Source organism: Prinia subflava, chromosome Z, assembly GCF_021018805.1.
Source record: "Prinia subflava isolate CZ2003 ecotype Zambia chromosome Z, Cam_Psub_1.2, whole genome shotgun sequence".
Classification (NCBI taxonomy): Eukaryota; Metazoa; Chordata; class Aves; order Passeriformes; family Cisticolidae; genus Prinia; species Prinia subflava.
The window spans coordinates 56,621,133-56,644,375 of NC_086283.1; the positions used below are offsets into that span (position 1 = coordinate 56,621,133).

At 43.5% G+C, this 23,243-nt stretch overlaps 1 protein-coding gene and 1 long non-coding RNA gene across 3 annotated transcripts; one reads left to right on the forward strand and one right to left on the reverse strand.

The window, feature by feature from the left end:
- The first annotated feature begins 861 nt into the window (after positions 1-861).
- Positions 862-18,160, forward strand: LPL (lipoprotein lipase). Of its 2 annotated transcripts, none has more exons than XM_063422059.1 (10): positions 862-1,124; positions 7,791-7,957; positions 8,075-8,254; positions 8,864-8,975; positions 10,795-11,028; positions 11,291-11,533; positions 12,558-12,678; positions 13,510-13,692; positions 14,867-14,971; positions 15,936-18,160. In XM_063422059.1, exons 1-10 carry the CDS (start codon positions 1,061-1,063, stop codon positions 15,979-15,981), a joined length of 1,455 nt encoding a protein of 484 aa, XP_063278129.1. In that variant the 5' UTR covers positions 862-1,060; the 3' UTR covers positions 15,982-18,160. The 2 variants fall into 2 exon arrangements, with proteins under 2 accessions (XP_063278129.1, XP_063278130.1); XM_063422060.1 differs by having other exon boundaries at positions 863-1,124; positions 7,794-7,957.
- Positions 18,161-19,813: 1,653 nt separating this feature from the next.
- Positions 19,814-21,110, reverse strand: LOC134564209 (uncharacterized). The gene is made up of 2 exons (XR_010083488.1): positions 20,874-21,110; positions 19,814-20,703 (listed from the first exon to the last, which is right to left on the reverse strand). It is a non-coding gene; the product is annotated as an uncharacterized LOC134564209 (long non-coding RNA).
- Positions 21,111-23,243: the final 2,133 nt, after the last annotated feature.

Below are 23,243 nucleotides of genomic sequence, written 5' to 3' on the forward strand. Positions count from 1 at the left end.
ACCTGACATGTTTTGGTCTCCTAAGGTGTCTGGTATGAGAAAGATCTGAAGTGAATCCCATTTGCTTCACATTGCAAAACCCTGGGAGTCCTCATTCCCTGGGTCATAAGCTTCTTTATGAAGCTGGGTCTCTGGCAACAAACTGCATAATGGAATGAGAACTGGTATTGTTATTAAATTAATGTCCTTACATAACTGATCTTTCACCCAGTGTCTGCCAGTGCAAGTCTCAATGCAAGCCACATTTCCAAGAGGAGGGCAGAGAGAGCTGAAGAGCTCAGGGAACCAATTTTTTATTTCTCAGGACCACAGATGCAATCTCCAGCGAATTATTTTTTTCTCCGAACTTGTATCCCCTTGAGTGCTGGCAAAACAAGGTCCCAGCGAAGATTTTTCATGGGAAGACCAGAAGGTCCCTTGCAAGCACTGTACAGAAAATGCAGTTAGCTGCTGTTTACTGGTGCAAAAGCAGGAATGGGAAGGAAGACCCCACCAGAGGCACAGCAGAGCTGGGTCGCCAGAGGCAGGAAGGACCATGGGGGTGAAACGCCGAGGCCGCATCCTGGCAGCGCGGACAGGGCTGGCCGGGGGGCTATGGGAGGGCTGTGAGAGCCAAGCCCAGGGAGGGCTCGGAGCCAAGGGCTCCAGGCACGCCGTGCCGCTCCATCCCGTCCCGTTCCGCCGCGCTCCATCCCGCGGGAGAGCCGAACCCGAACCCGAACCCGAGCCCGAACCCGCCCCTCCCCGCCCGGCCCGGGCAGCGCCGGCCCCGCCCCGCCCGCCCGCGGCGCTCGCCCAATGGGCACGGCGTACATTTGCATATTTGCATATTTTAATTTGTATATTTGCATATTGCCCGGGACATAAGGGCGGGCGGGCGCGGCGCCGCCGGTGCTGGGCGCTCCCGGGGCTGCCCCGTCCATCGCTGCGCTTCTGCGCCGCACTTCTGTTTAGTTATCACAACTTTTTAAAGCAAAAAACCCAACCTTACTTATTATTATTTATTTTTTAAATTTATTTTTCTTTTCGCGCCGAAACTTGGTGCGGCGGCAAGGGCGAGATGTGGAGGAAGGCGTTGGTGGCCGCCGTGTGCCTCTGCCTGCGCTGGGCGCCGGCCCTCGGCGGTGAGTCCCGGGAACACGGGGGCTGCGGGCCTGCCCTGGCCCTTGGGGAAGGGGAGCTGGGGGAAGCGCTGCCGGCGTGGCGGGAAAGGGGAGTCGGCAGTCTCTCCTTTATGAAGCTGTCCCGGGGTGCTTGGGATGCTGCGGGACCCAGGTGTCGCGGAGTGGGGCTTGCAAGGCGCTGGAGAGCGACACTGGGGGGAACCTCCATCCTATTAGGAGAGACCTGGAGCCTGTTCCCCAGCCGAAACTCAGGCACAACCTGCCGGGCGGATGGCGCGACCTGTTGAGGTTTGGGATGTGTTTTGTTTCCCAGAGACAAGGTGGCTTCCGAGAGTCCCCTGCCCCAGCAAGGGATTTGCACAGCAGTAGCTCCACGGTAAGGTCCCTCGGCTTCCTCCATCCATCCCAGCGTCCCAACTTCGTAAAGTTCTTGATCCTAGACAAGGCAAGGCTGAATTTCGTCGTTGTCGTGGTAATGTGTTCGAGCTGTAGTTAAGCCTGTAATGCGCAGAATCCACTCGGGGAAGAGTGAACAGTTATTTACTCACTCTGGGTTCACTCATTGGCTGTGTTTGCACTCTGCCTGTTGTACCTGCACTTGTGCATAGACCAGGCTAGAGGGAGCGAAAGATGTGCAAAGGTGCTAGATTTTCACTAATGTAAAGTTAATCACAATTAATCACCATGTAATTGGAGCTGCAATGAGCAAAGAGACCAGTTTTAGGAGACCACCACTCCTCAAGCTTAAAAACGGAAAAAACCCTCTTAAAATGTGGTTACCGGTGCCCTGTCACAGGCCTGCTTTCTTACAGTGATCTCCCACACATAGTATCCATCTTTAAGTTTCTGGCCTTAGAAGAAAGGGTGGCTGTAGCTCCTAGAGCTGCTTTGTGATTCTGAACCAGAATATATAAACTGCCGCTTTTTCTGCTGTGGATGCCTTTGTGTACAAGGAATCTGAAGGGAAGTATTCAAAAGTAAGAGGATGGGGTGCTAGGGTACGGCGAAAGGAATGTATTCTAGCCTTGAATCTAATCTTGTGCCATTGAAGACAATCAAAACCAGTTTTCATCACAGTATTCAAGTTCTATACAGTAAAACAACTGTCTTCCCTGAGAAAGCTTTCATCCCTGCAGGAACCGATTTTCCACAGACTTACTAATAGTTTCATTATTTCTTTTTAGGAGCAGGTTATATGAAAGCAGGTTGCGTGTTCATCCCAAAGCAATTCAAGTCTTTAGTTCCACACTTTTCCATGCACACTCCAGTTAAAAGGTTTTTGAAACCGTGGAAAACACATGATCCGGCCCTCCAGGAATCCAGAGTATTTAAAAAAACAACATAGAGAAAGACTTTCTAGATGAGGAAAATGTTGGTGTTCCAGGAAAAGATAAAAACATTGCTAGGAATACAGTCAGGTCGTTATTTTTACCAGTGTAATTCCAGAGTCAGCATATTTACACTGTTGTGTGATGTGAGTGCTGGCTTTTTCTATGGCTTGTGTTTGGGATGGACATACCAGGGCAGCTGTGGCATGGCCTTTTTGAGGAACAATGCATTTCTGAGAAGGAGGTGAGGCTCTCAGGCATCAAGTTGTGCTGCAGATCAGCGTGATCACCAGCACTCCTAAAAGTTTGCTGGAATCTCCTCTGTGCAGAAGTACTTGCATGATAAGACTTTCTCATGCATCCTTACCTCTATATTACTCTAAAGTCTGACAGTGGTTGCATTTTAAGTGTTTTGGGCTAATTCCAGATATCCCAGAGGGACTGATGGATGGCTAGATATCTGCTGGATTGAGTTTCGAGTGTTCCAGCTGCAGCTGAGTAAAGATTTGGCAGGGAGTAGCATGGAGAGGGGTGGGCACCCCTGTGTACAGTGCAGGAACAGCAGTTTGCCAGCTGCAGAACTTGAGCTGGGGGGTTCTTGCTTGTCTTCTGAACTTGTGCCCAGTAGGTGTTGCTCTTTCCGTTGGCCCCACCTGGGAAGTGAAGCAGAACGTACTCTCAGGGCTCTGCCATTAAGGAATACATAAATAAACTTGAAGTTGTAATATTTTTGCAGCAAGGTTAAACAATAACCTGATTTGTGAGGTAGGTTTCCTGGGATTGCAACACACAGTGGTCTGCTTTCAGTTTACAGTGTAGATCAAATTAAATGATAACCATTTCTGTGGTATAAACCCTTTACTACAACTCCCTGTGAGTTTGCTTCAGAAATCTTAGGAATGCAGTATGAATGATTGATGGGTGATCCTAATGCTGATTGTCAGCTGAAGGAAGATTTAGCCCAGTTAACTACAGCTGGCAAATATTCTGTGTTATGTGCAGGTGTTTGCTGTTGTGCATGTGTGTGCATGCATGTCTCTGTGGGTTATAGTAGACACAGTCTAGCAGTACAATTTCTAAGGATCTTTGCACCTAGTTAATAGTATTTCCATTTCTGAGTGCATAATGCTAGGAAATTGTTGTTTATCAAAGATTCCCTTTTTAAAACCATAGCTTAGGTGCACTCATTCTGGCAAATGCATTGTTATCATATTTTGGCAACCTGTGTGATGTGGGCAGTGTAACTTTTGATTAATATTCCAGATGTGGTTACTTCCTGAAGACTTACATCCTCCGCCCAGCTGATCAGTGGTAAACAGTTTCACAGTCAAAATAATTTGCCAAGTTGCCCTGGGCTTCTTGTGAAAGAAACTTGAAACTGAATTCTCTTGATTAGTGTGTCAGAATGCCTAAAGGCAGTGGGATGCTTTCAAAATTGATAATTGATAGGAGTCCCTAACTGAACGGAATTTCTCAAGTTGCAAGTCCAAAGTGTCACAAACTTTGGACAGGAAAAACAAAAATACTGACTTCCCAGTTAGTAAGCTTCCCCCCCCCTTAATTTTTTTGAGGTTCTTGATACCTTGCTGCACAAGACAGCTTTTAATTTAAAAAAAAAAATGTGGAAATTCATATTGTGGAAGTAGGGGTGTAAGAAAAGCATCAGAAAACTTTATATAGCATGACAAAATAGTGAAGTTTTGGCAATGCAGCCTGAAAAGCCAACTTCCATCTTGAATTGGTAACTTAATTCTTAATTCTGCTGCCTTAATTCTGCTTCAGTTCCCTAAATAATTCCTTTTTAGGTCATGTTAACTGTGAGCACTTTGCAGTAGACAGAAAACTTTGTTTTGCAACAGGTGCTTGTATTTGTAACTGTGTGCCTAGAAGCTTTGGCAGTACACAACACATGTACCTTTGCTGAACTGTGTCTGTGAAAGCATAGTTTTTAGCAAAAGCATGGATTTCCTTTTTGTCTGCATGTGTTTACTTCCTGTTTCATTCAAAGGCCTTGTTTAGAAATGGGACTTGCATTCTTGTCATGAAAAGCTACTTCAGATAAATTTCTGTCCACTTTTTAGAAACATGCTGAAAACTACCTATTTTGGGGTTTTCCATTGTTTAATTAGCTTAAGTTAAAACATCTTATTACCTAAACAGTGGTGAGTGCGTACATTGGCTGTCTCTGCACTGCTTTGTGTAAGAATGTAAGAATGAGGCCCAATGGTTCACTGGCTCAGGACATGATTCAAGGAGACTTCACCCTTTAAATCTGTGAGGAAAAGGTCTGTGACAAATGTCTATGATTGACGAAGTTTGGTTCTGAATAATTTTTTTAAATGGACCAAGAAACACGATGAGGTATGAAAGCAGAAGTGGGAAATCCTAGTTTTCTGAAGTGACGTGCTGTGTAACTTCTCTGCTTCAGGTTTAAAGTATGGTCCATGTAGGTGTTGTGGGTACAGACTATGTGTACCTGTATTCTGCACAACCTGGGATGTGAGGTGGTACTGCAGCATGTGTGCAGCACAACAATTAGGTATAGACAAGATATCTTCTGCTCTGAGCTGTACAGAATTTGCAAAGCCAAACTCAGGCAAATTCCGAGGAAGGTTCTTGGGAAGCACACTGTGAAGAAGTCTGTAGTAACTCCACTACACGCACGCTTCCCTCATCCGGAGGGTGTCTTGCCTGCTGGAAACTGACCATATGTGGACATAAGATAACGTGACACTTTTTGTGGGCATAAGATGATAACAGTAATTTCTTCTGACTTTCTAATTCCTCATACAACATAGTTAAATGAGAAAAGTGGCTGCCTGCCATTTCCCTAACTCATGGGCTGTTGCCTTCCAGCTGCTGCTTTCCTGGTGGTGACTGTATCTCAGTGATTTTGTGTTCTCAAATCCCCATCAAAGATTTTTAGATTAAAAGACGCAAATATGTGTGAAGCACTTAGCACATCTTCAGTGACAGGTGCCACTGTACTGCAATCTTTCTAAGCTTGGTACACTTTTCCAAGTATACCCTTAAATATAGTACACTTTGAATTGTAAATTTCCTATGAGCTTGTTTTCAAAAGAGCTGTGGTCTGAACTTACATGCAAATTCTAGCATGTGTTTGTAATTGAAAACACACTACAAGACAGGATATCAATGTAATTTAGATTTTGGGTGATTATCAGATAAATTTAATCCAGAAGGGAAATGATATCTAGGTATGAAAGGAAGCACTATTAGCTAGTGAGCAGGTGGATTATTCTTGTTTGCCTTCCTGTACTGTGAGGGAATATACATAATTGAAAGTCATAGCGTTGTATGCCTTACAGTTGAAAGCTGTTCTTGTTCCTTTCAAGGTTTTACTGATTCACAGCTGAGTGAAAAGTTATAGCTGATATTTAACCAAGCAGCCTTTGGGACTTTTCTTTTTCTGGCTAAAAGGTAAATAATATAGGTCTAAAGATTTGTTCCAAGAAAGTGTTTTATACTGTCAGTTGGTGACAAAGAAATTTTGAACATGGAAAAATGTAGAAAAGGTGAAAACATTTGATTAGTTTGGTAAATATAGCTTTCATTACTGGGTAAAATCTTATATTTACCATTATGCGAATACTTCTACTGGTAGAGGAAGGGTAAGGTCTATGAAAAACACCTTTCTTTAGGAGGAAGGAGGCAGGAAGGGGGCCCTCAGTGTAATTATCCTGGATTAGCTAGCCAGCCTAGCACAGTCAAGGTCAAAACCTAAAGCTGAGTACTGCCTCTGTTTAGTGAACGGTTCTTGCTTTCCTGCATGTGCTTTGACAGGTGAGAAATCCTGCTGAACTTGGGCAAACGTTAAGCCATTGATTATGGCTGACAGGTTTCTCTGAGACTGCTACGTAAGCATTTGTTGCAAGGCTCTGTCCTGGTTTTAGACCTAATGCAAAAGGTTAGACCCTGATTTCTTGTGACTCCCCCAAGCACAGCAAGAGCTTCCCAGACTTTATAGAGCACCCTGAGGTGAGGTCAGGCATAAGTCAGTGCCCTACTGTGTATGGTAGCTTGAATGAGAAACCAGAAAAACTATTTTAGAAAAAAAGTGAATTGTTAGTTATTAATCACCTGAATGATGCAGCACAACTTTATGCAGGAAATGCAAATCTACTGGTTATCACAGAAAACATCTTTTGCAATGGGAAAAAGGAGTGGAAATCTGTTTTGCATGCCTAGCATAAGGTCCTTACCTTGTCCATTTGTATTCCCTATGGTGGCTCAGAGTCATTCATTAATGTGTGTTTAGGAGTTTGTGAAAGGTTGGTGGTCTTGATGCCAGGAAAGACAATGCTGAGCAGGACACAGTTGGCGTAAGTTCAGCTGCACTTGAAAAACAGGCAGTCAATATTTGCCTAACTCAGGTTGCCAAACTGGGGCCTGGGTTTTGAAAAGTTAATTACAGAGTGTGCTGTACATAGAGGCATTTAAGAGTTGAATCAGACATAAAAAGAGGAGACATTTAAGTTTCTTCCCAAAGGAAATAGCAAGTATGAAGCTTAAAGTCACTTCCCTGTCTTGCCAGGAAAAGGAGTAGTTACATTTTGAAGCTGGAAGTTGGAGGGAGTGATTTTTGCAGGCTACAAAATATTTTGTTACTACCAGTACATGATCTGCACCTTCTTCCCCACCCTCCTTCCCTCTGCTTCAGGCAGCAGAAGATATTTTTCTGCAGCTTATTTTTCCGTACATTATCAGATGATCTGAAAATGTGCTCCAGAATAGACTGCTGGTGTGCTAGTTTGGTTTCTCTAATGGGTTTCTGATCTTCTCATCTCCTGTTTGTTGGTAAAAACTTAAAACTAGTGTTTTGTTAAACAGTGGTGACTTCACAGCTTTTAATGCACTACAACTATACAGTGTTATGAAAGGCCTTGTTAGGCAGTGATTATTGGTGAGGTGATGTGGAAGACACACCTCCAAAATATGCAGTAGTATGGCAGTAACTCTCTGCGGTCCTGGATGACTGTCTGTGACTGTTCTGTGCAGTTTTCTGTACTCTTGTTATACTTAAGAGGTTTCCTGCTTAATGTTATGGGGACAATACTGACTCTTAAAATGGGTTCATACCTCTCGGACAGCTCAGCAGATTCTTACTGTTTTAGCAGGACTTTGGAAGGGAGCAATTTTCACCCACTGATTTCCTCTTTACATGGCTGTTGTGTGTCCGTTGAGTGCTGTAGGAAATGAAAACCATGCGTCCCATTTCTTGACTGTTCCAGATATCTCTACAACATTGTACCTATGCCTTCTAACTTTGTCCTAGTACTCCTAAAACGCTGCTATATGTTTTTCTCTGCTCTTACAGCAGAAAGCGAAAACAATTTTCAGGGAATCGAGAGCAAGTTTTCTTTACGGACGCCTGCAGATCCTGATGAGGATGTCTGCTACCTGGTTCCTGGGCAGGTGAACAGCCTGGCACAGTGCAACTTCAATCACACCAGTAAAACCTTTGTGGTGATCCACGGGTGGACGGTAAGATGAAGTGGGAGGAGTCTCCCTTTTAACCACACTTCCAATAAGCTCTGCAGAAGTGTCTCACAGGTATATTACTGTATCTCCGGTTTTAATTAAAATCACCAAAACCAACAGGTGACAGGGATGTATGAAAGCTGGGTCCCGAAGCTGGTGGATGCTCTGTACAAGAGGGAGCCTGACTCAAACGTCATTGTGGTGGACTGGCTAGTTCGAGCTCAGCAGCACTATCCGGTGTCTGCTGCGTACACCAGGCTGGTGGGAAAGGATGTGGCTACCTTTATTGACTGGATGGAGGTAAGACGTGGAGACATGTCTCACATTCTGTGTAATGTCATAGGAGACAAAATAGCAATGGTGCAGCTGTGTTAGTCATCTCCTGTTGGGTAGATGGAGTTAAACTCTTTGCAGACAGTAATTTTGCTGGACTGGTAAAATTCCAGTTTTGGTTTACTGGCTATCTCCTACACAGAGGCCTTTTGTACTGCATTCCAGAAACTTTACCTTGTGGTCTGTGGGCCCAGAGTATTTCTGAGGGCTCTGTGAGAGCCTTCTATGAAAGACAAGTTCCTATATATTATACAGCAGCCAGCCCTTGGGAATGGGAAATGTGCTCTGCCTTAGGAGATCCAGAAACTGGTGGGGAGAGAATGGCTGAAAACTTTTCTAAAATAAACAGCCCTGTGGTCTGTCCTTTATTTTGCATTCCTCTCAGTTTAGATTTTGGCTATAAATTAGTTAGATCAAGAAACCTACAATACCACAAAGTTATGATAACTGTATAGTGTTTCTTCTATTATTCATGGCTCAAACAAAAGTCCCAGTATTAATAAAACATTTTATTTTGTGTCTTCTAATGTTTATGTGTTTGGTTTTGAACTTTAAATGAATTGTTCTCTTCTGCAGGAGGAATTCAATTATCCACTCAACAATCTCCACTTGCTGGGGTATAGTCTAGGTGCCCATGCTGCTGGGATTGCTGGGAACCTGACCAAAAAGAAGGTGAACAGAATTACTGGTAAGAAAACCTGTGATTGTAGAGTGGAGAGTTGCATCTCTTCTATTATGTTCCACTGAAAAATCAGAATAATTGTTGCTTGTTGACAGTACTTTGGTTATGTATTCATGATTAATGAAGCAGCAGAGCTGATATTTCTGAGGTAGAACTGGAATAAGATTCAGAAAATAACAGCAAAGGTGGTGAGTGAGAAGCCATTATTTGCTTCTTTACAAGAAATGAGTGAGTAGGCCCTGATAAAAGAGTAGTATGGGGGGTTGTGGTGGGGACTGATCAAATCATGGTTTGGAAAAACTCACAGTATCTCTTGCAGCATGAGAAATTCAGTGGGTTGTCTTTATCCAGTCAATTGTTCCTTGCAGCTGATGGGAGCCATTGAAACAGAACAGGAAATAAATTCTGCTGCAGCAGGTTTAGTACTCTTTGCCATGGGATGATGCAGATGCAAGAAGTTTATATGGGTTCAAAGGCAGATAATCAGAAGATATCCAGAGTGGATTATTACCAAGTTAATCATAACAGGCTCGATAAATACTCTAGGCTGTAAATAATACTGTGAGAATTTGGGGAAGACATATACTTGCCCTGTTGCTATGTCTGTTTAAGGTGACTTTTGGAGGCTGAGAAATCTGCTAGACAATGCAGAGTGCATGGCCGCTCTGGGGCTGGTTTACAACTCAGCACCTGGAGAGCTGAGCCCCTAGCACTGATCTCAATGACAAAGAAACTGCCAGCATCAGCAAATGAGGCTAAGAATTGCTCATCTGTGGTGTCTTTGTTGCTGAGAGATTTGGAGCACCATTCAGAAGGGAGCCTAGCTCCTTACACCCTTTACTCTTTCACCTGAGCCTGGCTGTGATCCCAGATCCACAAGCATGCTGAGAGTTCGGCTAGGCAGCAGTCACATCTGGAAACGTCGAGTCTTGAGAAGGTGGCACATTAAAGTCAGAAGGCCAAAGCACTGGTCCCTCTGCCTTTCCTTTCTCTAACTTGCAGCTTTGCTGCTTTCACTGAGGCTGCCAAATCACTGACGTGTCAGTAGCCCTCTGTTATGCCTCCACAGTTGCTCTTGGTGTTGAGGATTAATCCTTCCCTGGGAAAAGCACAGGGAGCAATGTAATGTGGCCCCTGAAGTCCTCACAGCTGGGGGGGAGGCAGCTCAGACCGCGTGGAGCTAACTGGGTGAACAGCACAGGTGCCTGTCCCCACCTGAGGGCTGCAGAAAAGACATGGTCCCTTCAGCCACCTCTCAGGTAGTTGTCTGAACAGTTGTCTGAACAGAGATGTCTGTTCACTGCCAGAATAGTTCTGGGGTTTTTTTTTTGATGTTAGTGTCGCTGCAGCTTGACAGTTTACCATAATAATCCCCTTCCCCTTAGGTATGTAGACAGTGAAGCCCTCATTTATGTTTCCCACTTGTTCCCCTGGCATGGAGTTGCCAACAAGACTTTTCCATACTTCAGACACGTCAGATACAAGTTCTACAGTTCTTGACAAGAGAGTAAGACATTGAGAAAACACTTATGAGCTTGTTTCTTCCATCCACTGGAAATGCTACACCTCTGAGGAAGTTAGCTGGGCTTTCTTCCACGCATTTGCATACATTTTTATTTTTTTAATCAGTGACAGCATTTCAAGGTAGTGCATTTGATTCTCCTGTATACATGAATGTATTTTAAATGATCCATCTGTAATGTCTGCTGGAAAACTCAATATTCCAAATGAGTCCAGTGTGGCAGCCATGAGTTTGGCATTTGTTATCCATGTCAGTATCTGACAGACAGTAATAGCAGTTTTTCTTTATGGTTTGCTGCATAAGGCCTGGATCCTGCTGGTCCTACCTTTGAGTATGCTGATGAGCTGACCCGGCTCTCCCCGGATGACGCTGAGTTTGTGGATGTGCTGCACACCTACACGCGAGGCTCTCCAGACCGCAGCATTGGCATCCAGAAGCCTGTTGGACACATCGATATTTATCCCAATGGTGGAGGTTTCCAGCCAGGTTGCAATCTGGGAGAAGCACTGCGTCTGATTGCCGAGAAAGGCTTTGGAGGTGAGGTTGCTCTGGAGCAAACAGTATAGCATTCTGAGGGAAACCTGAAAAGCCCTGCAAGGTATCTTGCAAGGAAAGATCTCTGAGAGGCACAGGAATATGTTCTTGCAAGTGCGTTTAAAAGTCATCCTGTAAAGCCCAGCTCTGCCGTAGTGGAGCATGTTTGTTGGGAGCATTTCTTAGGGGTTTATATCATTATATGCATGTGTATATGCATCCCATGTATGTGTGCATACATATGACACATTTTCATTCTTTCAAGATGTGGATCAGCTGGTGAAGTGCTCCCATGAAAGATCCATCCACCTCTTCATTGACTCTCTCCTCAATGAGGAAAAGCCCAGCATGGCCTACCGCTGCAACACGAAGGAGGCCTTTGAGAAGGGCCTCTGCCTGAGCTGCCGCAAGAACCGCTGCAACAATCTGGGTTACAAGGTCAACAGAGTGAGAACAAAGAGGAACACCAAAATGTATCTGAAAACCCGTGCTCAGATGCCTTATAAAGGTAGGTACTCCTTGCTTATTGGTGAGCAAGACTGGTACTTGTGCTCAGCTGTGTGTCATGGTGGACATGTGCTGCAGATGAAGATGTCGGTGCTTTGGTGCCAGTGGTGAGCAGGGGTGAAGCTGGCCTGTACTTTGCCATTGAATACAAGTCTCAGAGAAAAGTGTTGTCTTGCTCGAGGTGTGGGGTAGAGTACAAAAAGAAAGGTATTTTGTAACAAGTTCCCAAGTAGCAAAAGTTAGACTTCCTCCACTGTCTTATCACTTGGAAATGTTTCAGTGTTTATTATCCAAATGATTACTTTCTTCTCCTGGGGAAATAATCAGCAGAACTCAGTCTGGTGAGCACCTTATTTAAAGACATGCAAGCTTCAGATTTGTGCCTTTGGTATTACACTTGCTGGAGGAGCACCAGCCCTCATTAGAATATCACAGCACTTCTTGATGCCAGTTGCTGCTGTGGGAGGTCTGAGAAGGACAATGCTACAGAGAACTGGGAGGCTTTCAGCTAGGAAAAGAGCATTGGATTTTACTACTTTATTTTCCTCCTTTGCTTTGCCTGTACCCCATGGTATGCTTATAGTGTGCATTGTGTGGTGGATCAGCAACCAAAAGGTACATAATTTGGTGCTTAATCTGCAGTGTCAGTGGGCTGATTTTTTTTCCTCTTTTACCAAGCCTCCTGCAAGAGAAGGGCACAGCTCATTTGTTTCAAGTCAAGTATAGCAAGCTTTACATGTTCTATAACAGGTTTGAAGGTGATGTTCCGTACCCTAGGGTTATTATAGTGGCAGGTTGTGTGCCGAGTTTAGCTGCAAGAACTACAGAGGTGTTCTTTAATGGTGATTGCCTTGCTTGCTAATATTTACATTCTCACAAAAAAAGTTCCCTGGACACCTGCAGGGAAATAAACTCATTTTAGTGAAGTCAGCATATTTCAGCCCAAGATTTTCAGAGGTGAGGCAGAGTGGAGTCTCTTTGGAGGGTGAGTTTTCCTAATGGCATTTTCTTTTGTATTCTTTCAGTCTTTCATTACCAGGTCAAGATCCATTTCTTTGGAAAGACTAACATGACCAAGACAAACCAGCCATTCCTGATCTCTCTGTATGGCACTCTAGATGAGAGTGAGAACATTGCTTTCACACTGTAAGTAGCTACAGAAACAACTGCAAAATATTGTTGAGTTTGCCTTAATTTGTTAAAGTCTCAACTGAAAAACTTGTTCCAGCTCCAGCTACAGTAATCCTACAGGGTCCCAGAATCTGCTCTTGTCCTTTGATCAAGGAGATACATTCACTTCTGAAGCTAATGAACCAAACCCTACAGGAGCTCTTCTTGATAAGACATCTGAAATACGGGAACGTGAAGTCTGACCTGTGACTCACCCCAATAAGAGTTTTTCCAGTGCTTTCTTATTTTCTTCTTAGTGTCTTTATAACATGTTAAATTTTCTTGAAAGTAAACCTATGCATCTGAAGGTCTCAGTGCAGAAGCTGAGGGAGACTTGGGATTTGCTTTCACAGCTCTGCAAATAAGCAGAAGTTTGTGTGTGCATCCCTAGACTGGCTGGCAGGGAATGGAACTGGAAAACACCAAAGCCTGTTTGCTATTCTGAGGAATGTAAACTGGTTTTGGGTGGTGGTTATCTGGCTTTTCTGAGAGTCACCACCACAGGAGAGGACAGCTCTTGCCTGGCAGACTGTCCTAGGATTTTACAGCCTTCCTACAGAAGGATGTTCCTTTTTTCTCTACAAAAGGTAGAGGGGTTTTTTTCCTTACTTCATCCATCATAACTATGCAGAAGGTTGCTTCCTTCTCTGGAGTACAAAAATTACAGGTTCTGTTGCTCCTTAATTTTCTTTGTGTGTCCAAGAGTTTCAGCTGGTTTTATTTTGTGAGGATTTTTTTGTTTGGTTGGTTGGTTTTTTGTTTGATTGTTTTTTTAAATTTTTTTTTTACTTATTCTCCTCCCCACAGGCCTGAAGTCTCCTCAAACAAGACCTTCTCCTTCCTGATTTACACAGAAGTGGATATTGGAGACCTGCTTATGCTGAAGCTGCAGTGGGAAAAAGACACTTTCTTCAGCTGGTCAGACTGGTGGACTCCTTTTACATTTGACATCCAGCGAATCAGAGTGAAGTCAGGAGAAACTCAGAAAAAGTAACTTGTTTTGATTGTTGTAAGCTGTATTAGCTCTACTTGATAGTGCTTCCTGATTTCTGGTGTCTCTCAGGCTGGGACAAACACGTTAAGCAGTTACAAATAGGTGCAGCATAACGATAATCAGGGCTTCAGTGGTATCAAACCACCACTTATATCAGCCTGGTGCAGTCGTTTACTTCCACTGGGATCTGCAGTTTGTAGTGTCACTCCCATGTAATTAATTTGTATCCCACTATAGTATCTACTTAAGGTTAGTTATAATAAGCAGGAGAGTATCTCCATGAACCAGCATCAGTGACTGTGTGTGCCATTTCTGTCCTCCTTTTTCATGCTGGGTGTTTGCATAGGTTTTGTCACAAAGAGCATGCTCAGATGGAAATTTTTACAAATCCTTCCATAAGTGGGTTTGCACGAGAAATTATTGCTTGGTTAAGCTGGATTTTCTTAGGGGTTGAATGCCCGAATGGTGGCTGAAAATGAGACACATGACTGTTGCAGGACATTGCTAATGCGTGAATGTTGAAACATCAAAGTCTGAATAGAAGTGCTTTGACATGAATCTTTTGAAATACTCATATTCCCTAAACGTGAGATCTGTTTGCAGAACACGGGCCCGTGTGTGTCCTATGTGTAGTATAGTAAATAATAATAAGTTCCTTCTTTGAATAAACAGGTCAGTCGCTTGATCAAAGAGCAGTTATCAGAGCTGAACAAATACAGGGGTGGGGAAAGTACTGATAAATAGAAAAGCAAGTGCTCATGTTTTCTGGAAATTGCAACCTACTTCGTTTGCAAACATTTGAGGGAGTATGGCTTTCTTCCAAGTTCATTCACCTGACGAAAGTCTCACGTAAAGACTGGTGTAAATAAAGATCCAAGAGACTTAGGGATAGGACTTCTGCTGTCTTAGCCAGAAGAAGATTTTTTTCAAAGGATCAGTGAAAGTTATGGCTATGCTTTGATGCCCGTGTATAATGCATTTAGCAGTTCTTGCACAGCGTTTCTTTTGTTACGGAATTCTCTTTTAAAAATAAGTTTCTCACAGGCCTGCAAAGTAGCAGTGCTCCACGTGAAAAAGTATAAAGGCTTGTTCCAAGCACCAGTCTTCTTTCTAAGATTAAAAAGGGATGTTTGGCTCAGTCATGTGATTTTTCTAACATTTATTCCACAGAGTGGTGTTCTGTTCTCGAGATGGCACCTCGCGTCTTGGTAAGGGAGAGGAAGCAGCAATTTTTGTGAAGTGCTCGGAGCAGCCTGTCAGCAGGAAGAGAGGAGGGTATGAGTAATCACTATTGGTTTTAGATCGTTTTATAATCACTTGAGTGGTAACAAAACTTTCCCTTTAACTGACCTGTGCACTAGCCTTCTCAAGGCTTCAGAAGTCTCACAGCTCAGACTAACCAGAGGTTTGCTTATGGCCAGTTTAGCAGCTCATAAGCTCTTAGCTTGCTTCTCTGCTAGAAGCAACCTTGTTTGGTTATTGCATGTCTGAGAAGAAAGTGCTGGTCACTGTCTCTCACATTCACTTGGTAGCCAGGTATGAGGGACTCTTAAGAGAGGGTTACAGAGAAGGCACTAGCACAAAGAAGAAAGCATGTCTCTGTCTCAAGGTTCCCTACACTTACCCTTAGCTGCAGAACATTCAAACTTCCATACAGCTCAGAGCCCTCCCTCCTTACTAGCCAGCAGCAGATTTGGAGGCTGGTACAGGAATGGCATATGAAGGTGCTGTTCTTAGCACACTGTTTTCTGATGGCAGCCATCAGGTGAGTGAATTCCTGAGGTTTTCATCTCTATAGATCAGATCTTCTGCCTTTGTTTAATAGCCCCTTAGTGAACTTTAATAATTTTATCAATCATTTTCCTGACCCAGGTTAGATGTGGGGACAGTCTTTGGACTTTACCCACTAAAGCTGGAGATAGAGAAGTGGTTATGTTTATTTTAGTTCAATTGCTGTGTGTGAATGGTCTCATGGGGACACTTCTGGACTGAGATCTAGCTCTGCATAAAAATGCACATGTGCTGACCATTACCCTGGGGCAATGACCTGGACTGGCCTTGAGACCTCTGTGTGAGTATCTGACATAAAATCAAGCAGAGGCCAGGAGAAGACCAAGCACGTAATTTGTCTTCCTGTGAAGTAGGGAGTTTTAAAATCTTAATTCTCAAAAATAAGACAAGAGGGAACAAGTATCTTACATCTTCCCCATCACCTTTATGTTTTATTTTTTCTCCATAGTACCAAGAAAGCCTCGAAAGAAAATTCAGCTCATGAATCTGCTTAAGTGACAAGAACAAAGATTTTTCACACTGGGGAGGAGAAGAGTCTGTGCATCCCTGTGGACTGGATGTTCAGAACCAAATATATAGAAATATTTATCTGCTGCTGGATTTTTGCCTGCTATTCCTAGCTATTTTAGAGACTTCTTGTAAAAAAGTCTCAGCGTATGAAGTTACTAACCATAAAGATACATTATCCAAATAGTTAAAAAGAAACCTGCAAAACAACTTGCCAAAGTTTGGACTGCTGAAAAGTTATAGGTAATTTTGCTTAATCATGGTGCCTTGTGACAAGGTTTCTTGACATCTGATCCAATATAGCAATTTTTTAATATTTATTGAAAAGAAACAAAGCTCTGTACTTGGTTTTATTTCTTGTTGTTGTTTTTGTATGATTTGGGTTTTGGGGTTTTTTTGGTTAGTTTTGTTCTTTTCAAGAGTCATTTGAAAATAGATTTTTTTCTGTCTTGGCTAACTGAATTTTCAGGCAGTTCAGTGGAGAGAGTTCATTGTTTTCAAGTGTGTGTTTAGCAAATAAGTAGGTTTCCCATGTGAAAAAATACACCTTTGCTGTGTGTAATACTAGAAGGTGTCAGGGACTGACTTAATATGGGGATGAATTTTTTAGTTTGTGGTTATGAATGTATTTAATTGGGGGTAGATGCCAGTGCTGCTTAGCAATAGGTATGATCTGTTAAGATATATGCTTCTATGCTGCTTACCCTGGAATAAATAACAGCTGTAGGAGAAGGTAGCAATGCCAGTGTCTTATGCAGAGATTTAATATTTCATCTATGCCTTCAGTTATTGCAAATGAAACCGTCTAGCCTTCAACACTGTGAAAATGGAAGTGCAGAAGAATTGAGCTACCAGAAAATGCAGGAAACAGATCTGTTTCCCCCGCCTTCCACCCTCTCCCTGCTTGCTTGCGTCACGTATGCCAAAACTGTCACAGTTTCTCTGCTCTTTGACACCGAGTGTCAGCCGTGCAGCTGAGTGGCTGCTGTGTGCAATTTTCAGTGCAAGTGAATCCACTTGATAGCTGACAAAGATGCTCGTACTTCCCTGTAATGGAATTGTGACTGCCAGTGATCCACCTCAGTTTTTTTCTTGGCTGTGATACAGTGCTAGGAGCTGCTTAGTTTTCTGCCATGAGGTGGAATTCAGCCAAAAGCAGGAGCTGAGCCAATAAAAAGCAGCCTGGTTGTGTGCTCCTCAAGAAGGAGCGCTCTGAAATTCACCCAAATTAGCAATGCTGCAAGTTTTTAAAAAGTAGGTATATTGAAGGCAGTCTGCTTCCCCATTTTTAAGTAACATATATTTTTCTAGTGTGCTGAAAGGTGGAATAGCCCTCTTAACTTTCTAGAGGGTAAACAAAATGCTGGGAGGTACAAGGGCTTGAAGGTGGACGTTTGGAAAAGTGTAATGTTAACTGTTGATGCTGGGTGTTGTAATTTTTTCCTGCAAGTGCAAGACAGCATGGAGATGGTGATTTCTTCAACATCATCCTGTCTTAAAAGCAAAGGAAAAAAAATGTATGTTTATGTGCACAATTTGTTTCCTATTTCCAACTGTAGCTGCTAGTATATTTGGGGATAAAAGTCTTAAACAGTGCAATATGTTGGAATATTAATAGCTCTGAATTTGCTCACATTTGATTTCACATTTGATTAAACTACAGCGGAGATGTGATGAGTCACTGAGGGTGGGGTTGAGTGTTGAGCCACTGCATTTGAGACTCTAAAAATAAATACAGTGATTTATTCCCTATAGATTCCACATTTTGTTGCAATTTTCTCTTAAAAGTAAAATTCTTCAGCAAAATATCTGGACAATTGTGGTCTTAATACAGGAATAAATACCAACGCATTTAGAATTTGGATACAAAACAGTGAAGGTTCTTTTCATAAGGAAACATGATTTAGCTTTGGATGTTATTTATTAGCTGTAAATAAGATATTTATGAGTGTAAAGGTAGTTTGTATATATTGCCAGAGTTGCTGACTGTCTCTACATTAATACAGTCATGTAGTGTTAATCCTGTATATAGCTTTCAGAGATTTTTATCAACAAGCCACTTACCTTGCATTGTTTCCTATGTCATTAATACATCTTTTTTTTAGAAATCTCCTCAGTTTTGTATAGAACAGAAACCTATGGTTTTAATAAAATTCTCAAACTGAATCTGAAGTCACTACTTTCCTTTTGATGAAGCCATCTGCTGTATACCTTTTATGTGAAGGCCAGAGCCTGTCCTTGAATTCTGGGCTGAAAAGATGGAATGAGAAATTAGAAAAAAAGGCAATGTGATTTCTGCCCTGCTCTCCCCCATTTCGTTTTGGGAAATGGAAAGCTCATGTTTTAAGACATCAAGGAGTCACTGTATGAAAGAAAGATCCCACATCATAAAAGATGTAGCTTTTCACCTGAAGTTTGTTGGTTTCAAGTTTCAGAACCTTTTAAGAACAGTCCAAGAACTGTCCTTATTTTGAAAAGCTCATTTCCCCCCCCTTTTTTTTTTTTTTTGGCAGGTGTCAGAACTATGCTTCTGCTCCATGTTTTACCAAAATGGGCATGTTCTAACTCTGTGGGTGCAGGAGGAAAGCTCTAGTCCCTTACCAGCCCACTGCTTTAGGAAGTAGCAGGGAAAAATCGCTTTCAGCCATGTGTTACAAGTGCAGCTGAGCTCAAGAATGGTTGTCACCTGAACAGTTTGCTCTGTCATACACAGCAAAGTTCCACCCAGGCCGTGGAGGGGGGTTGCTGGAATTAAGGAGAATTTTAGTGACACACAGATGGGAGGGATCACATTAGGGGTGATTAGAGCAGTTTCTGGATGGCTTGGGGAACTCTGCTTCCAACAGTCTTCCTTGGTGAAGGATGACTGCTCTTTGACAAGAGCAGAGCTTAATTTCTTGTGAAGGCAGAGGGAAGCTATGCCATGGAAAAATGGATATTTGAAGAGGATGACTGGAGGGAGGGATGAAAGAAGAACTGGAGGGGAGGGGAAGGGAAGGGAAGACAGAAGAATCCAATCTGCAGACTGTAATGCATGCAAATGAGGAGTTCTAAGGACACGGCCCATCCCCTGTATCAATGTCTGGGTTAGGGGACTAGAAGGACTCCTGCAGTTAACAAGACATGGCCTGGGATAGTATCTCCTAAAAACACCGTGGTATAACTGTTCTTTTACTATCACAGCAGCCCAAATACATTAAATGTGTTCTTAGGTAAAGCAGAGAAAATGTTTTTGCAGGAGGGACAAGAATCCAGGTGCCCCCTGTGAGGCATTAGAGCCAATCCCGAGCCCCTTTACTCTTGCATGTTGTTCATGCCCAGCCACATCAGAAAAGGTGATGATCCCTGCTCACCCTGCCAACTGTCTCCGGAATGGGCTGTGGGAATAGGCTGCCCAGCGGTCAACCAGTGGGTGGACAGACAGAAAGAGACATTCTTGGCTGGAAGGAAAGAGTGAAGAAAAAATATTTTAGCCAGTGTACCTGCAAGATGAGGAAATCCTGACTCAAGTTTCTAATGCCTAGATTTTCATTTTCATATTTAATTCTGAGAAATTTTTGGAACCAGAAATATCTTAGCTTTCCATAGGTGTCTCCGTACCTTCTCCATTCAGATATAGTTGTGTACAGTCTGCTCTTTTGTGTGTTAAGAACAAAATGTCAAAGCTTGCTGCTTGGGATGAGCAAGACTTTGTGCATGTGTTGTTTCTAAAGGTGTCATGGGTTGACATTAGACAAAATGCCAATGCACCCATGAGGGTATATTTTACCCAATGAACTACTGTGAGATGTGGTCAAGAACAGAGCAGAGCAGGCCTAATACTTGAAACAGACAGACAATTTATTATACTACATAACAATGGACAATAGAAAAGGAAAGAAAAACCCAGCCACCCAAAAGCAGAAGAGAAACCTTCCCAAAAACACTGCTTCTCCTCCCCCCAATTTCCATTCCATACATGCTCACTCAGTTGACTCCAGCACATTACTTTCATCTACTTGCTTAATCCCTCAACAACCCTGGGTTCCTAATCCAAATCATCATCCTTTAAAATTCAGACAATCCACATTCCATCCAGGACGAGAGGAGTCTCTCTCGCACCACAGACCCCCCCCCACAGGAAACAGGTCCACCATCCCGTGTTCCCACGTCACCCATGGCACTGCCTCGAGGGGTCTGCCAGGGTGACACCCTCCTTTCCATGTCCAGCACTCTCACTGCCGTCCATGGACCTGAACTGCAACAGGGCTCTTTTTAGGGATGTTTTGGCCAAGTACCAAAAACCAGCCATCTTCTCATTTTGGGACTCAGGTCCCCCCCATTTACCCCTGGGGCCGGGGGCTCCAAGAAGCAGGCCAGAACGTCTCTGGGTTTGAGCCAAAAACATCCACCCAAACACAGTCTTATTTATAGTCAGGAGGGTCCAGGGTCCGTCTATGGCTATCATTATGCGGGAAAAGTCCGGCCTAATAGGCTACTCCTCTTCATTCTGGCAATCGAAGGGGCTTCTTTTCATCTCACATTACCCTCTCGGTCCCAGGCTGTCCTCTCTCTTCTAAAACCACCAACTATGAGAATTCAGCGTCCAGGGATAACTCTCTTCTGCCTTAGAAAGAGTTAAAAGCTTTTATCTCCCACCACCAAGGTCAGGCACAGGCGATCGCAGACACTGCAGCTCTCACAAGCAGCTCCAGCTCGGCACCTTCTCTCTGTGGGGGGAGGAGAGAGACGGGACCGGGGGGGGAAGGGGAGGGAACGGGATGGGACAGGGAGGGGGATGCGGAAGGCACCTCCAAAGTTCTCCCTCCACCCCTCCATTCTAGATGGAAGCTGGACCAGCTCCACTCCAGCTCCCTCTGTTCCCCACCCCGAGGCCCACCTTGCTCAGCCAGGCCCACCTTGCTCCCCTCCCCCACCCGGCCTAGCCAGGCCTGGGCAGGGGAGAAGAGAAGACGCTCCCTCTCGGAAAGCAGAGCAGAGAAAGAGGGAGTCCTGCTGGGAAATCCGGCTTTTAACCCCTCGTGTCCTCAGAGGCGTGTCCAACCTCTTAGTGGCCAACAAAGGTGCCAATACTCAGACCTAAGGACTGATTGGTTTGACCACTACTTCCAAAAAAACTCACTTCCCTTCAAACCACGACAAAAGGTCAAAAACAGACATTGAAAAAAAAGTTTATGTAAGAGGGAAGAATGAAACTCACTGTAGTATTTTCCTTTTTATTTACAGCTGTCAGTGCAAGGTTCTCCATATTATGACAGTCAATGCAAGAACAGCAGTATTAAAATCCTCAGGAAAGGCATTTTCATCTCCTCTGCTGCATCCTTCCAGAAAAGTCATCTAGTCAAATGTCTTTTGTGGCAGGTCTGGAAAGTCACCAGTTTACGTATAAGCGAATAAAGCATCCTCCAGTAGCTGAAGGAGAACAAGGAAATGAGAAGAGGAAGGGAAGGGAACTATTTGGCAGAACATCCCATATAAAGCTTGTCTTAACAATGCTTTTATATCCGTGTGTGGTGCTATCTCCGCTCAGCAACACTGAGAGTGCTTCCCTCAAAGAGCTCACATTAACTCAGACAGAACAATGCATCCGCATCAGAAATGCAGATGCTGAATGGGGACCACTTTGGATGTAGCAGGTGTTAGTGTGGGGGTGCAGTGTATTTTCAATGACATAATCTCCCAGCCGTTCATCTCAGATAAACACCATGTTTTTCATTGTAGGCTCTTCCTGTGGGAAGTGACCCAATATCACCAGTCCCACTTCTTGCCAATGACACTGGAGAGTATCTGCTGCTGTGCATCACCCCACTGTGTAGGACCATTCAGTGAGAAGTAAGAAGGCCTGCCTGGTCATGGGTTACTGTCCTCAAAAGAGCCAGGAAGTGAGGGCATGTCTCATATTGTTCCACCTACCAAAGGCTTTTTTACCCACAATTAGCTATAAACCTGCAATGTTCTAAGCAGTGAAAGGACACTCCAAATATGGAAATTAGGAGCAGTAGGAACAGATTCCAATGCTAGAACAAATTTAAATGATGCTAAGAATATTCACACTTTTCCAGAAGAAACACTGAAAAAACCAAAGACTTCTGAAATTTTGCTTGCCAAGTCCTCAGGCTTTGGTCAGCCTTTGTTTTTTTCCTCTGGCAAGCTTCATTCAGGAGATTTTGAGCTTTGCTCCCACAGCTTGAGAAATTGCTGCTGCACTAAACTACCTTTGGAGTCACTTCTAGATTAGAAACTTCTCCCATGGGTAACTGTGTATGTAAGGAGGAGGCTACCAGTCTATGCTTCTGCTGAAAGGGCCAGTCCTGCCTTCAGTGAGAGACACAATCAAAACTCCACTGAGGCTAGGAAAAATCTTTTTGTTGATATTATGGAATTTTAAATGCTTTCCTAACACCTGGCACAAGATCCCAGGTTTAAAATGAAAGCACAGCTCCAACATCCTTGTCTTTGATACTCTTACACAGTGTTTCCAAACTGAGTGCATATCATGTCACTAGGTGAAATATCGGCTCTGGATGACCTCTCACAAATATTGCCAGCATCTTTAGCAGTAAAAGCATTCATATTTATGAGACATCAGAGCAAACCACATAATTGCAGTGATGTAAATAGCACCCAATAAAAATTAAAGCAGATCAGCTAACAGAAAAAACAACCTGAGAGAAAGACATGCACAAAGTACCTCGTTTGTCATCTAGGAAGGTATGAGACCAAGACAATCCCATTCCACTGTTTCCCTTGCCCTTTTTGCAGGCATGCATGGGCAGTGGGAGCCATCTCGGGGATGCTCTCCCATAGCTCCAGCTCACTGCTCTGTGTGCTGCACTAACCACATGTCTCTGGTGGTTTACTCCTTCCATATCCTTCCTGAGTCTTGCTCTGAAGCCAGCCATAGTTACACTGATACTTAAATTCCTCACTGCTGCCAAGGTGCACAAAAAGAAACAGCGTAGCTGGAGTGGTTGGCTCCAGTATCTGAATCAGGGGGCTGATCAGCCTGACAGCCTTGAGCAGCCAGGAGGCTTGACAGAAATCTAAATGTTGAATTTTATTATGTCTCAGCATCACTTTTGAGTGAAATCAAAACAAAATCAAAACAAGAAGTAAAAAGCAAGAGCTGAAATGTCTAAGAAAAGGCAAGAAGGAAGGAGGGGTCTTTGATGTTGCTGTAGGTTGTACAGTACTGTACTGTAATATGGTGAAAACAACTATACCAAGACTTGCACAACAGAGCTGTTAA